The sequence below is a fragment of the Engraulis encrasicolus genome, chromosome 4 (assembly GCF_034702125.1).
Source record: "Engraulis encrasicolus isolate BLACKSEA-1 chromosome 4, IST_EnEncr_1.0, whole genome shotgun sequence".
NCBI classification, from domain to species: domain Eukaryota; kingdom Metazoa; phylum Chordata; class Actinopteri; order Clupeiformes; family Engraulidae; genus Engraulis; species Engraulis encrasicolus.
Window position 1 is genome coordinate 15,514,929 of NC_085860.1, and position 15,794 is coordinate 15,530,722.

Sequence of the window (15,794 nt, forward strand, 5' to 3'; positions counted from 1 at the left end):
CAACTTAAACAAAAATAAAATAAAGCGCTACCTAGTGGGGGTGCATTACAAACGTTTCGGTCCTACTGTAAGAGCTTCATCAGTGCAGTCCAACGCATCAGCAGGTCTCTTTACAGTACAGTACATGTCGCCAGTCTCTTAAACAGCAGAATATAAACAAGCTCTGTTGAATTTGTTGGGTGTGTACACAGTACGTAGACTAGTAACTGTTTGTGTAATGTCTGTGTTGTACTGTATGTGGGCTTTTGGCACGTACTGTAAAGTCCTGATTAAAAAAAGCAAGTGATTTATGTCAACAAGCTGTATATATATGTATATCCTTTTTTAGAGTCTATTAATGCTGCGTGCCTGCCCCTGGGCCATTCATTAGCTTGAGGCGAAAAGTAAACATTGTGGCATGGCAGCGTCTCTCAGTACGGCCCCGTCTGATGGATGGCAGTGCCACAGTAGCGTTTAATCCCACCTCATTCACAGCCCTTTAAGTGTGGCCTCTGTCTCCCGGCGGCCTCCTGAGAGTCAGGCCCTCGCCACAGAGATTTCATGGTTGAGGCAAGCCTTAGCAGACAAGCCTTGAAGCTAAGCAGTGGGGACAGATATCTTATGGAGGGGTAAACAGTTGTGCTGTTGTTGTTTTTTTTTTCACCATAGACTCCCATGCATCCCTTTGTAACCCCATTACATAACAGGCAGAACGTACTTTGTTGTTGACTTGAATCATTTCTGGAGTCCAAAAGTAATTAATTGGACAGTTGACTTTCATTTTTCATTTTCTACACCTGGTGCTATCAAAACATACCATACTGTAGTTCTCAATAGTGATGTTTGTCTCTGTATGTGAAGTGATACTCTGGCATGATCACGCACTTACCATAATCATCATCATCATTGTAAATTAGTATGACGCACTTCCTGTCTCAACCCATTTTAGCCTGATAAACACTGTATTCAGATTTCAGGCTTTTTTTTTATTTATTAAAATGTGGGTACGTTAGAGCTGAATGAGCACCTTCCAATGCAAAATGAGGGTACTAGCTTTTAAATGCAACTTATTTCATTTTTCTATGTGCTTCGGAGGCTGAGATATTTAGGTTTTACTAGGCAGAGGGCACCTTTTCCCAAAATGGGCTAAGGCATTCAGAAGGCGTTTTTTTGGCAGGTGTCTTGGGATGAAATGAGTTAAATAGTGCCAAAAATGGCACTGGTAATGGTAAAGGCCCATTTTTCCATCAGTATCTTACACATTCATTTTTTTCGGAGTCTTTTCAAGAGACAGATACAAATGGCCCCCGCGCGGGCGGCACAGTCACAGCCCTGACAGAGAGCACTTGAGGACAGTTAGTAACCCTCCATTTACTCCAGACCGGCCTGTTGCCTCATATTATACTGTGGTAATTATTAAGGCTATCATCATACATCTGGACAGATAATGTACCTCAATAAAACTTTAAACGGTGGCATTAAAAGCCAATGTTTTACTTCGCCCATTTAAAAGCCGCTGAAGGTCATATAACGGAGATGGTGAGAGGAGAGGGTGTTAAAGGAGGTGATGGAAAGTGTCCTCACTCACGGCAAGGCAGCATTTTATTCGCACCTCTGTACCCCCATCGCTCGCTGCTAAAACGGCCTTATTTGAACCATGGCTGGATTGGTCATATGGCATACAGGGCATTTTCCCGGTGGACTGTTGATGATTTTGTCCTGGTCCTCCCCCTGGTGTAGTGGTATCATTCCTCATGCCGCTGCAGCGCACCTCTCGGAGTCAGATTTGTGGTAAATATTCATTTTGGCTGTTGTGGTCAAAATAGCTTGTAATACATCACTAAAAAAAATGTCACAGGCTTCATTGACTCTGTCAAAGCCTGGCAGGCCAGTCTTTGCTGAAATGCCCGGCCTGATATTCTGCCCCAGTCCAGGCCTGATGTGAACCTCTATGAGATGGCGAGCTGGAACTATGCCTAGACCACAGCAGCACAATGCCAGAGATCGATACCTCTCTCACTGCACTTACTGGATATCTCAAAACATTTCAGTTAATCGCTTCCCCTGTCCTTGTATCATCCTCCTGTTTCCTCCTGTTTTGTGATTTTCAGTTTTTTAAATGAAATTCCTCATCTATAAAGACATTATTATAAAACACAATTGGAGACGAAGAGAAAACATGATAATGTGACATTGCATTTTTTGCTTTGACCTAAGTTACATGATCCATTAAAAATAAAGTGTTTGTTCCAAATGACAACTGAAAGTACTTACTAGTGTATGGATTGATTTAGACACTGGCCTAAAGTTGATCGTTGCCAGGGAGTTAAATCGGATGCCATTTCACCTCAGGATGAACTCCATCCAATGAATGATGTTTTGCTGACCCAAAAACAAGCGACACCATTGTTTTTTAAATCATTGTTTTGTCTGGTCTCTGAAAAGAATCTCGTTGTGTGTTTTTCTACTTCCTGAACATTTACAAAAGCAAATGTGCTCATCGTCGTTGTAAGCAGTGGGATGTTCGCATCTGTGGTTTCACGCATAATAAATAAATAAATTGTACAGCGATTTGTAGGGACAGACAGCATCACGAATCTGGTTGGGCAGATATAAAGTAGGCCACGGGACCTGGGAGTTGTCATCCATTCACGCCAGGTTATAAAACAACATGATTGTGTGGCCGCTAGAGAATAGAATAGGCGGAATTCGCTGTTGTTGGGAAACCTAAGTGATGAGTCTCTGGCCAGCCCCCTCAGTTAGTTGGGGCATGAGCTGGACAAGAGGCCCATAAGAGGCATTGTCTTGGTCTTCCCTACTGACTCAACAGTGGACTCTGTCACTCGGGGTCAAGGAGGTGGAGGCTGTGCTAGACATTTGCAGGGCCCAGGGAAAAAAGTCATCTGAAAGGGCCCTCATGCCTAATACATACAATGTAATGAGGACCTAAATCTGGGCCTCCTGTCTCCTTGAGCCCGGGGAAACTGACTTTTTTGTCCCCCTCTGTCGGCTTCCCTGTTTGGTTCCACGACTGACTCAACAGTGAACTCTGTAATTCAGTCAGGGAGGTCGAGGATGTACTAGACATTTCTGGGTTGAGTCATAGACATTTTTTTACTCAACTATTTTTTGTCGGATATTATTCTATTTTTCTGGAAGTTGAACGATGATAATAATACTGTTTTGAGTCTTTTTTTTTTCTTCTTCTTTTTCTTTTCTATCTATTTTGTATTGTGAAATATTTAGTTTGACAGGTCATATTGAGAAAAGTGGGCAATTACCTCCTGACTGTTCAGACCTTTCTACAATCTGATAAAACTGGACGGCTAATGTAGGCCAGAAATTGTCACGAGTCGTGGTTTATAATGGGGATCTTTTCTTTTCCCCATGTAATGAACTTGTTTTTAAAAGCCTGAGTCACTCGCTCATTGTTTGAACCGGGGTGACCCGAAAAGTCATGTTTGCGGAATAAATCTTTCTCAGCTGGGGTGGCTGTGAATAACCCCCGTCGATACTGTGTGTGTGTGTGTGTGTGTGTGTGTGTGTGTGTGTGTGTGTGTGTGTGTGTGTGTGTGTGTGTGTGTGTGTGTGTGTGTGTGTGTGTGTGTGTGTGTCTGTGTCTGTGTCTCTGTCTGTGTTTGCATCTCTTTCTGTGTCTGCGTCTGTGTCTGTGTCTGTGTGTGTGTGTGTGTGTGTCTCAATGACCCCGGTCCGCTGGGTGTTCCTGTCTTATTGTGCGAGCGGGGCGGGGGGGGCGTAGCCGACGGTGTTACCGCAGCGCTGTGCCTCGTACAGGATCTGACCTTCATGCCCTCAGCTCGGCAGGCCAGGCCATCCAGGCCGTCACACCCTCTCTTGTGTTACTCACGTCACTAAGAGGTGCACAATCACTCATCACTCACTCGGATTGTATAGCTGGCTTTTTTATTTGGGGAGAGACCCTAATTTCCTTCCTGTCCTGAACCACAGGACAGTTTAGCACTGCAGAACTGTGCCCTAATTAAATACATAAAGCCCAACTGGGAAAGTCCAGCTCCCATTGTCATTGTGACACAGCACACAAGTGCACACTGCACACAACATCATTGCATTTATGCCTCACCTGTGTAAGGTGGCAGCCTCCAATGGCGCCGAAAGGGAGCGGTGCAGCAGGACGATACCATGCTCAGGGTACCTCAGTCATGGAGGAGGATGGGGGAGAGCACTGTGTAATTCCTCCCCCCACCAACCTGACGGGTCGGGAGTCGAACAGGCAACCTGTGGGCTACAAGTCTGATGCCCTAACCTCTTACCCGTGACTGCCCTTACAAAATGTAAGTGGTCTAAACCAAATATATTAGAGTTTGAGTGCATTCAGGTCAGCTCTGTGCTCTTATCACAAAATGTAAGTAAGTGGTCTAAAACTAATGTTTTAGACTTGGAGTAAATTCAGGTCTGCTCAGAACAAGATAAAATATATACAGCTCCAGGCCTTTTTATTAGAATACCATGAAAAAGTTGATTTATTTCCATAATTCCATCAATAATGTTAAACTGTCATGGATTGTAGATTCATGGCCCAGTTTTTTAACTATTCCAATCATTAAATTGTTTATTTTTACACATTTTGGTCTTCCAGCTCAAAAAAACCATGAATTGGGGAATTCACATCATTAGAATATTGTAATAAAATCACAATTTTCTTCATCAAAATTTGTTTCACATCAGTGCACATCAAATCAGTTGAACTTTGGTACTTTCTACACAACATGCAATGTTCAATACTTGGTTAGGACTCTCTCTGTCTTAATATTATTAATAATAACGGCTATGATGCGTTTAACATTGAAGTCAATGGCAGAAACAGTGCATGGGAGTAATGGAAGGCCAGATATCCTTGATGCTTTGCCGTCAGCTGTTTTTGTATAGCTGACCTGGTGTCCCACACTTCCCTCTTCAATATACCCGAAGATTTCCATGCCACGTTTTGGTGTTAACTCACCAGTTTAATTCTAACTCAACAGAAATTAAACCCCATTCATTTTCAATGGGGATTCATTTCTGGTTATTTAGAATTAAACTGGTGAGTTAGCACCAAAACGTGGCATGGAAATCTACAGGGTATATTGAAGAGTGAAGTGTGGGGTACCAGGTCAACAAACAAGAACAGCTGACAGCAAAGCATCAAGGATATCTGGGCTTCCATAACTGCCATGCACTGTTTTTCCATTGACTTCAATGTTAAACGCATCATGGCCATTATGAAGACAGAGAATGTCCTAACCAAGTATTGACCATTGCATGTTATGTAGAAAGTACCAAATTTCAACTGATATAATGTGACCCGAATTTTGATGAAGAAAAATTTGATTTTATAACAATATTCTAATAATGCGAATTCCCCAATTCATGGGTTTTTTGAGCTGAAAGGCCAACGTATATAAAAAGAAAAAAAATAATGATTGGAATAGTTAAAAAACTGGGCCATGAATCTACAATCCATGACAGTTTAACATTATTGATGGAATTATGGAAATAAATCAACTTTTTCATGGTATTCTAATAAAAAGGCCTGGAGCTGTATATCCTGGAAAATACCTGAGAAAACCCCATTCTCTTCTTGAGAGAGTATAAGGAATGTAATGTGATGTCCACTGGCGGCAGCTACTGCCGAAGAGATGTGTGCAGAGTGAGTAAGCAGTGAGTTCATATCTCTGTGGTGGTGTGTGGTGTGTGTGAGCGACGGGCTGGGATGAGGGATTTCCTTCCCTCAGTGATGTTAAGGTCATCTCAAGCAAAACACTGGGATGCATTTTAAGTGATAGGCTATCCTTCCTTCCTCTGTTCACTGCTAATACCGTAGCTTTTTAGCAAGGCAAATCTTCTTCTTTGAAGCAATGATCTGAGAGAGAGAAAGTACACGTAAAACAAATTTCCTGCAAGCTCATTTAAATTTGGAAACGCAATGTCAATATGCCAGAAAATACACGGTTGATTTTTTTTGTTCTCTTTATGCTAGCAAGGAAAAGTGACTGGCAGTGGGTCAGAGACTGGCTGCCAGCATGTCTGTGCTCTCTGAAAGCCTACTTATGTGAGGTGCTCTGGCCCACTTTTACACAGTGGCAGCATGAGGTAGCAGGTGCTCCACGAGAGCCCACTTACCCACTTGACAGGGGGCAGCCATCCAGTCTCTACTATGCTACAGCTACCCAGTCCCTACTCTGCTACAGCCATCCAGTCCCTACTCTGCTACAGCCATCCAGTCCCTACTCTGCTACAGCCATCCAGTCCCTACTCTGCTACAGCCATCCAGTCTCTACTCTGCTACAGCCATCCAGTCCCCACGTGGGTTCTAGCCATCCAGTCTCTACTCTGCTACAGCCATCCAGTCCCCACCGTGGGTTCTAGCCATCCAGTCCCTACTGTGCTCCTCAATTCGAATCCTCCCCCCCCGTTTCCAGACCTTAAGTGGCAGACAATGGAGCAGACAATCATATTCTCACCCATTTTGGGTACAGCAAGTGTAGAGTAGAGTAGTTTAAATGGCCAGAATTTTAAAGTATTGTGGAAGACGTTCTTTTCTAGAATGTTCAGAAATTCCCTAAGCACAGTTCCACAGTAATGAGATGCCAACAAAGGGCTTTCCGGGCTGATGCAGAGATCCAGAAATGTGCCATGACGACAGTACTTTCTGGAGACTACAGTGCTGTGTAAGGGCTGTGGTTTTATCCTGAGAGTACACCTCCCGGTTTAATGACTCTCAGACAAACACAAAAAAACTATGACCTACTGTTGAGTGTCTCCACCATGAAAGTTAGAAGTGCTTCCCCTGAACTTTTCTTAATTAGGCGGAGGAGTTAATTCGTCATCGGAAAGAAAAAAGCGACTGCCTTAGGTCGGGAAAAAACTGCTTTGCATTTCACTGTGGTGGAATTATACGTGCAATTAAATAAAAAGTGCATTTTAATTGCGGGCCTCAGAAGCTTGCAGATTCAGACTAGAATTTTTGCATGCGAGTTTGCCTCCGGTTATGCATAAGCGGCGAGTGGGTGGACTGGTCAACAGAGGTGATTTGTAAATGGACGAGAAATTTTCCATTTTGCACTTTTTTCTCCTCTTTCCATTTAAAAACCCCACAGGATCAAACCAGGCAATTCAACTGTGGCAGATGAGTCTTTCAGCCTCTTAAAGATTCGGAAGCGCCGCATTTCCCCTCTGTCCTCATGCATCAGGCTTCAAGCAGAGTTGAGGTCCTCACTCGATGACAGTTATCCAAGTAGTATTGCTGTTTTTCATTTAAGAACCTATTTCCGGTATATAATTGGAACCACGGTGAGAAAGGGACAGCTGTCTACAGTGAAAAGACCGGAGGACATTTCACAGGAGACATCGTGTGGGATGTGGAGTTCCTGCCAGTGTTGCCAGATTGGCCGGTTTCCCGCCCAATCATGCTGCTTAGAATGATCATCAGTGGGTAAAAAAAGGCTAAAAAGGGCAGTTTTTTCCTACAAATTTATGGCTTTAGAAATCAATATAATTTAGTTTAAATTGGGTGGGATTTAGTTCTTCCAGGCGGATTTTGAGTATTTTTGGGGGCTGGAAATCACCAGTCTCATGTGGCAACCCTGGTCCCTGCTGCATGAGTTAGAGGGAAGCGTGACCCGACGGTGCCAGGAAAGAGGATCACCCTCGCCCTGCTCCGCTCCCTCGCTCATAAACAGGATGTGCTGTCAGAATGGGCATGCCTGACATATTAACAGAGCTGTAGCCTACCCAGAATGTCCTGTGCGAAGATTCATGTCCATAGCCTTCTGATAGTTGGCATGATGTACCGTACAGTAAACTCTGGTGTTGTTCAGCAGTTAAACCATGTAGACCTAATGATGTGTGTCCCTTTGTCGTTCAACTTCCTATGGCACAGAAGAGGATTTTTTTTAAATGAGTGGGTACAGAACGTTTCTGTTTTTAGAGGCGTGGAGAGTTCATTAGCCCTATAATGAGATGTAATCATCCAACTTCCAATTTCCATGTTCTCCTTCTGGGATCTCATAATATGTAATCCGGCTAAATAAGTGCTTTTCTGCTTTCTGCAGCGGGCTCAGCAATCACTGTTTAGCTTCGCCGTGTCCCACTGATTGCTACCTGCAGTTGAGATGAGTAACGGTCCAAAAATAGAGCTGAGAATTTCTGGCTGATCCTGTGTGTTTGTGACCCCCCTGGGCCTTCAACTCTCTCTCTCTCTCTCTCTCTCTCTCTCTCTCTCTCTCTCTCTCTCTCGTATACACCTCATGATGAGGCAAGGCAGCCTTCTGCCACCTAGTGGCAACCATCCCCATCATCACCACACTTAGCCCAGCTTAGTAAAACAGCACCACCCCATGGATAGAGGGAGCCACTGCAAGGTTCTTTTGTGTGCATGTGTGTGTCTGGGTTTAATCAAAGCATGTCCTTTTCCCTTTAAACCTTTGTGTGTCTGTGTCTTGGTGTAATCTTTTTTCCGTGTGAATGTATCGTAAACCATATATTTAGCTACGGGTACTTCATTGTGCCTCTGGGTATACAGTATTTGTAATCAAAACATCTCCACCGCTTGTGCTGTTTTTTTTTTTCTATAAGTATATTGTTGTGCTCATCTAAAATCATATGCTCTATCCAATCCCACATTATCAAAAGTACATCAGCGAAAGAAGTAGAAATAGTATAACATTTTTATACAGAATAACCATACTGGTTTATTTTTAAAATGCAGTGTGATGCCAATTTAGATGGTGGGAAAACATATTCCATTATTATTATTATGGGATTATTCTAACATCTCCCTTCTTCCATCTGTTATTTTTCTCACAGGTTAGACCTTCTCCCAGCTTGGACGCCTGCTCTGTGACTGCAGCCGCGTACCACAGAAGAGGAAGAGGAAGAGGAAGAGTCCGTTCTGCCGCCGCAGGGCCCATGGAGGGCTTTCCTGTCCACTGAGCCTGCACCAGGCCAGGGCGCTACACCAGGACAACAGCCATGTCCGCCTGCAACACCTTCACTGAACACGTGTGGAAACCGGGTGAGTGCAAGAACTGCTTCAAGCCCAAGAGCCTGCACCGCCCCAGCGACGCCGCGGCCAGGAAAGGTGGACACACCACCGCCGTTGCCTCCGTCGTCGCCGCCGCCGAACGAGCGCAGTCTCAGCAGCAGTGCCACCCTCCAGGGACCGGGACCACGAGGGCCAACGCCAACCTCACGGGCGGCTCCCAACGAAGCGGTGGCGGCTCGACGACGCGCTCCGGTCAGTTCCGGCCGCCCGTCGCTAAGAAGCCCACCATCGCTGTGAAGCCTACCATGATGCTCCCCTGCTCCTCCACCGGGCTGGACCTCGAGGGAAACGAGCGCCCCCCCGCCGAAAGCCCTGGCACCCCGGGCAAAACCTCCGCGTTCACCGTGTGGAATCGCAACGGACTCAACCACCAAAGGCCCGCCGGTGGACCAAACAACAACGAAGGGGAAATAATCGGCGGTTGTGGGGGTGAAATCGAAGGCTACGGCGGCGGTCTCTGCAGCCCCAGGACACCCAGCGGCAATAACAACAACGGACTCACTGATGTGCTGAAGGAGATCGCTGGCTTAGGGTCTTTGCCCAGCACCAGTTGTTCAAGGGACAATTTCCTGGAGAGGGTCAGCACCTCCTACAGGAAGTCACTAGAGAGGGGACTTCCTGCCGCGGGGTGCCTGGCCCTAGGCAGTGGCAGCGGTGGCCAAGCCAAACGGGTGTCGCTCAGTGACAGTGCGGAGGTCATAAGCACCGAAGGCGGCCGCTTCTGCTACCCAGAGTTTTCCAGCGAAGGGGAGGACGATGACGAAGATGATGATGACGAGGGCGACAGCGATGGCGATGATGAACATGAGAGCTGGGATGAAAGCGACGAGGAGCTCCTCGCCATGGAGATTCGAATGAGGGGTCAACCGCGTTTTGCAAACTTCCGCGCGGCAACCTTGTCCCCGGTGCCCTTTGCCGCGGGTAAGAAATGGAACACTGTGCCGCTGAGAAACCGCTCCCTGCAGCGCATCTGTGCCGTCGACTACGACGACAGCTATGATGAAATCCTCAACGGCTACCCCTCCATGAACTCTAACGGGGGATCAGGCCTGTGTATGCCGTATGGACAAAATGACTTGCAAGGCAGTGGGTTTTTGTCGAACTCTGAATCCACCACCTCCCCCGAATCCTCGTCCTCTGCGCAGGACGATTCTCGCACCTCGTCTAGCACTAGCAGTGTTCCGTTTCTCTCCCGCAACGGCCTGCACTCGCCGTCTCCTCGGGAGGCCGTTGCCCGGGGGCCGCCGGCAACTCCAGCGGAGACTGAGCCTCAGCAGCACAGCAGCAGGGCCTTGAGTTCACCCAAAGCCAACGAGACCCACAAAGCTGTTCTCGCCATTCGCCTGGAGGACCAAGAGGCGATCCAGCGGGAGGGCGGCGCTCTCCCCCAGGCGCTCCCAGGTCAGCCAATCACAATCAGCTTCAGTCCCACAGAGGAACAAGCCAAACCTTACCGAGTAGTCAACCTCGAAAAGCCTCCCATTTGCAAGCCTTACACTGTGGTAGATGTGTCCGCGTCGATGGCGAGCACTGAAAGCTACGCCCCAGAAAGCACTCCGAAATCCCAAAAGGGGGGACCACTGAGCCCGCCGCCCTACCCGGGATCTCAGATTAGTCTGTCGATCACGGCAGTTTCCCCAATGTCCCCGGCGTCACCACTCTCCCCCGCGACGCCAGACAACATCCCAACATCCCCAGTTTCCCCGTCCACCGCAAACTCGTCTGCTCTTCTCAGCACTTCTCAACACAACAAGAGGCCTGGTGCCATCCGCTACCAAGAGGTGTGGACGTCCAGCACGAGCCCTCGACAGAAAATCCCAAAAGTCGAGCTGCTCTCCTCCTCCGGGTCTGCAGGGGGAGCTCCGGGCCCCTCTGTGCCTCCCAGACACTGCCACCACAAGTCCGCACCCACCTCCCCCATCGCCGGCATGTCCTCATCTCGCACGGTGCCGGTCAAGTCCCCAAATCTGTCCGAGATCAAGTTCAACAGTTACAACAATGCGGGAATGCCTCCTTTCCCGATCATCATACGCGACGAGCCGGCCTACGCCCGCAGCTCCAAAAATGCAGTCAAAGTCCCGATCGTAATCAACCCCAGCGCTTACGACAACTTGGCCGTGTACAAGAGCTTCCTGGGCCTCAGCGGTGAACTGCCTCCGCCCAAGGGAGGTGGAGGTGGAAGTGGAGACAGAAGCAGGGTGACGAGTCACACCTACGAGGAGATCGGCTCATCGGAGAGCGTCCAAAGCTCTGTCGACGAGAAATCACCTTGCAGCAAAGCGGCTATAGCAGTGGACAAGGCTGCCGCAGAGGACGCCACATGTGGCTTGGGATCATCCCTGAGATCTGAGGACTTTAACTGTAGAACCACTACTACTACTACTACTGACCTTGTTGTTGCCACACCAGCTACCACTCCTGTATCTCCAGTTTTCCCCATCATCGCCTCCTCTCCGCTGCCTGGCACCCTTCCCCCATGCAGCCCCAGTGTTGCCACGCCAGGAGGGCGGAGCCGTAAGCCCAGTGGAGACGCCAGTAAAGACAGCAACACCGACACCATGTCATCATGTGGCACTGGCACTGGTACTGGTACTGGGCAGCGGGAGAAAGCCAGCACTGTGCTGTCACAGATCGTGGCTTCCATCCAGCCACCCCAGTCCCCACCCGAGTCCCCGTCGTCGTCACAGAGCAAGGCTTGCAGTGCAGAGGAGCTCTACGCCCTGCCACCTGATGCCACCAGGGACACACTCAGCAGGCCCAAGTCCTTGTTCTCCTCCACGGACGGATGCCTGTCCAAACCTAGGAAAGACACGCCGGCCAAACAGCTGCCCAAGTCCCAGAGTGCATCTGCCGCCGTAGCCCCAACTAGTCCCAAGGCGGAGGCGAATCCCCCTTTCCCTCCGCCACGATCCACCTCCTCTCCATACCACGCCACCAACCTTCTCCAGAGACACTTCAGCAACTGGACCAAGACCTCCGGAGCGTCCCCTCGCCCCAGCGACGGAGAGACGAGTCCAGGAGGTGGCGGCGATACGAGGCGTCAAGACGCCAAGCCCAAGCGCTGGATATCCTTCAAGAGCTTCTTCCGCCGGCGGAAGGAGGAGGACGAGCAGAAGGCGAAGGCGGAGCTAGAGAAGGAGAAGGAGAAAGGCAAGCTGGTGGGTCTGGACGGGACGGTGATCACCATGCTGCCTCCGCCCCCCACGCAGCGCCACCACTGGTTCGCCGAGGCCAAGACGGACGACCCCAACCAAAAGCCCACCATCATATTCACCTACAAGCCAGACAGCAGCGCCACTGGCGACGGGGAGGGCGAACTGCGTGTCGAGGAGTGCAGGGACGCCTCGCTGTCATCAGCAGGAGAGAGCCCCATCATAAGACCCTTGTCCCCAGGACAGCCGCCGCCCAAGAGTCGAGCAAGTCTCCTGATCAGCAAAGTTATGAGGTAATTACTGTAGTCTCTTCCTTCTTCTGTGGCTTTGTTGTCCCATTTGTCACTCTAGTCTGTGTTTTAAATTCCTGGCTTAGTCTCACTACTCTGTCGCTTCAGTAATATTTTAAGTGGTGTGCAATGTACCGTCATGTCTTTTCTGAAATAGCAATAGCTTACACATTTTCCTTCACAGTGTGCAGCAGCAATGCCTCATCAGTGTTTTGTGTCTTGGGTTTGTTTAATTAATTGTTAGTGCAGCCAACCATCCTTTTCACATAATTGCATACTCTCCCATAACACAGCCAATATACTTTATCTGGGGTGTGTATTGTAAAATCTCTGGTTGAACAGAGGGTAGTTGCTCAGCCAAATCTAATCTGCTCTTTAAGTGAAAAGTTTCAGTGTTCCCTTGAATTGGAATAGCTGTAAATTCTCATTTTGAGGAGTTGGCTGTCCTATTTGTCAGACTCCTTATGCCCCGTGTACATCAAGCGCTACCAACGTGACCGGGTAGCTGGGGTAGTTGAAGAAGTTTCGCCATGAATTCGTTTTATTCGCTCTGGACGCTGCACTGACAAGTCTGATTCAGCTAATCACATAACGGCTCTGTCTTGACAGCCTGGGACATACTCGATGTGAACGTTCCGATTGGTTTTCGCCGAACAGCGTCATAGCGAATTCGCTTAAGATTAGCTTGAGTTTAATCGTCAAAAGTCGCCCTGGTCGCTCAAGAAGCTTCGCCCCTGGCGAATTCACTCCGGTAGCGCTGGTAGCGCACCCTCCATAGAGAATGAATGACTTCCGTCGCTTCATTCGCGTTGGTCGCTCCCGATGTACACGGGGCATTACCGGCTCCTCACAGGCCTTTGTGCTTTCGTGCTTTTCAAGGCTCAAGGTGTATGCTTTCTAACTGCCTCCCCTTTTAAGCCTTCAGATTTTAACGAGATAAAAACATCTCATTATGGCCCTACCGTGGCGCTGACGGTAGGTCACTCGTCTGCTGGGCGGCTGACCCGGGTTAGATTCCAGCCTGCGTCCTTTCCCATCCCTTCCCCCTCTCTCTCCCCCCGCTAATTTCCTGTCGCTCTTCACTGTGTCTGTCATAATTAAGGCATAAAAAGCCCCAAAAATATATGCAAAGGGAAAATAATCTGGTGGCACACGGATGTCCATTTTCTGTTATTTATTTTTTCTGTGCAGTAAGACTAACGTTTCGACATGCGTCTTCATCAGAGTCCTCATGAAGACGCATGTCGAAACGTTAGTTTACCGTGTGGCACCAGATTCTTTTCCCTTTGCACGTATTATTTAGTCCTGCTCTGGTTGCACCGGATTGTCAATTTAGAAGCGCGGAGTGCGTATCTCCTTTGTTTTTTCCCAAAAAATATATATATTTTAAAAAAGAACATGTCATTATTGGCTGTGTTACTGAGTCTCATATTGAATGCTGTAGCCCAGTGTTTCTCAACAGGGGTGCCGCGGGCCCCCCTCAGGGGTGCCGCGGAAACGTGGCTGATAAAATAAATTATGTAATATAATACATATTTGTCTAAATTGATAAGTTAATGCTAGTCAGTGGAAACTTTAAGCTTACATTTATGTACAATAAAGTAAATATAGATCGCCCCAGTCAGGTGCAACTTTGAACATAGGTCGTGTGATGTCTCAAAATGTGTTTCTTTTCTAAGCTTGTGTGGTATCGGATGCGATGCCATGTTACGGCTTGTTGGTTTGGGGTGCCCTGAAATTTTTCATGAATTGAAAGGGTGCCTCACCTAAAACAAGGTTGAGAAACACTGCTGTAGCTATCCACAATTATATTATGTCACTAAAATGCTGTGGCCATCCACCATTTTATGACGTCAATAAAATGGAATTCTATGGGGCATGCATGCACACCACATCTGATTTTCACACTTAATCAGCTAATTTATATTGCCAATCAATAGCGCTAAAGACATAACAAAGCAGAAACAACTTTTGCATAAACAACTTTGGGGTTCTGACAGAGAAAACCCTCTAAGTACACCCCACAATCAGAGAGCTCTGTCTGTGGTATTTCCATCATTATCCTACTCTCTTCCTATGAGCTGCACCGTACTGACTGCATGACTGAGTATTTCTTGACCCTGCCTGTCACTTAATAATAAGACCCATAAATCAAAATGGCAGGTGTCAGCAAGGGTCACCGGATATGAGCAGGCCACCCCCAGTTGCACTGTCACTTCGCCGCAAGGGTCACGAGAGGTCCCACTAATAAGCAGTAGTACATTGGACCACATGCTGTAACGCTGTCATCAGACCTGTACATCAGACCACATGATGTAAAGCTGCAACCAGACCAGGGGTGCATTTCTCGAAGGCGTGGTTGTTAGCAGTTAGCAACTTGGGTAGTTGCCAATGGGAAATTGCTTTGCAGCCAACAAAGTAGCTACCATAGTTAGCAACTACGCTTTCGAGAAATGCGCCCCTGTACCGGCTTCACTGTTCCACCTCAAGAGTTGCGACTGTGACTGCCCCAGTGCACTGTAGAGTTCTAGTAGGCCTACCTTGTCTTCTCTCCTAACCACTCATAACCACTCACTGCTCAATTAGCGCCACCAGGAGCTAATTCATTTCAACATAAATTCCGGCAGCTCATCAGTAGTAATTAGTCACACAGTTATGGCAGAGGAGCTTGAGGGGGCCTCTAGAATAGGGGTTCCCAAATGTCACCATGGCACGGCCCCCTACATATCATACCATACCACACCACACCACACCATGCCATACCATACCATACCATACCATACCATACCATACCATACCATACCATACCATACCATACCATACCCCACACCACACCACGCCACGCCACGCCACGCCACGCCACGCCACGCCACACCACACCATACCATACCATACCACACAATACCATTCCACACCAGTAGATTCTAGCCAAGGCCCCTCTGACATGGGTCGTGACACACTATTTTTTGTGCACCCCGGCCCCGATGGAGTTCAATGCAAATTCACAGTAAATCCTTCATCAGAGACACAATAGTTTATTAAAATTATACAGTTCTTAATGGGAGTGTTGTTTTGTTTATTTTTTTAGTTTATTTTGCTCTACTTTAGTTATTTATGGCCTAGTGGTTAGAGAGTTGGTCTTTCAATCTAGGGGTTGCCGGTTCGAATCCCCCACGACCTCTCCCTACACCTCCATCCATGGCTGAAGTGCCCTTGAGCACCTAACCCCACATTGCTTCAGGGACTGTAACCAATACCCTGAAAAATAATAGCTGTAAGTCGCTTTGAACAAATGAAAGCGTCAGCTAA

At 47.7% G+C, this 15,794-nt stretch overlaps 1 protein-coding gene across 4 annotated transcripts in view; it reads left to right on the plus strand.

Moving 5' to 3' along the window:
- Nucleotides 1-15,794, plus strand: part of peak1 (pseudopodium-enriched atypical kinase 1) — a 179,530-nt gene that overhangs the window by 128,508 nt on the left and 35,228 nt on the right. For all 4 annotated transcript variants that reach the window (XM_063196774.1, XM_063196775.1, XM_063196776.1 and 1 more), the window contains one exon: nucleotides 8,806-12,488. In XM_063196774.1, coding sequence (XP_063052844.1) covers nucleotides 8,971-12,488 — 3,518 coding nt within the window. In that variant the 5' untranslated portion in view covers nucleotides 8,806-8,970. The remainder of the gene's footprint in view (nucleotides 1-8,805; nucleotides 12,489-15,794) is intronic.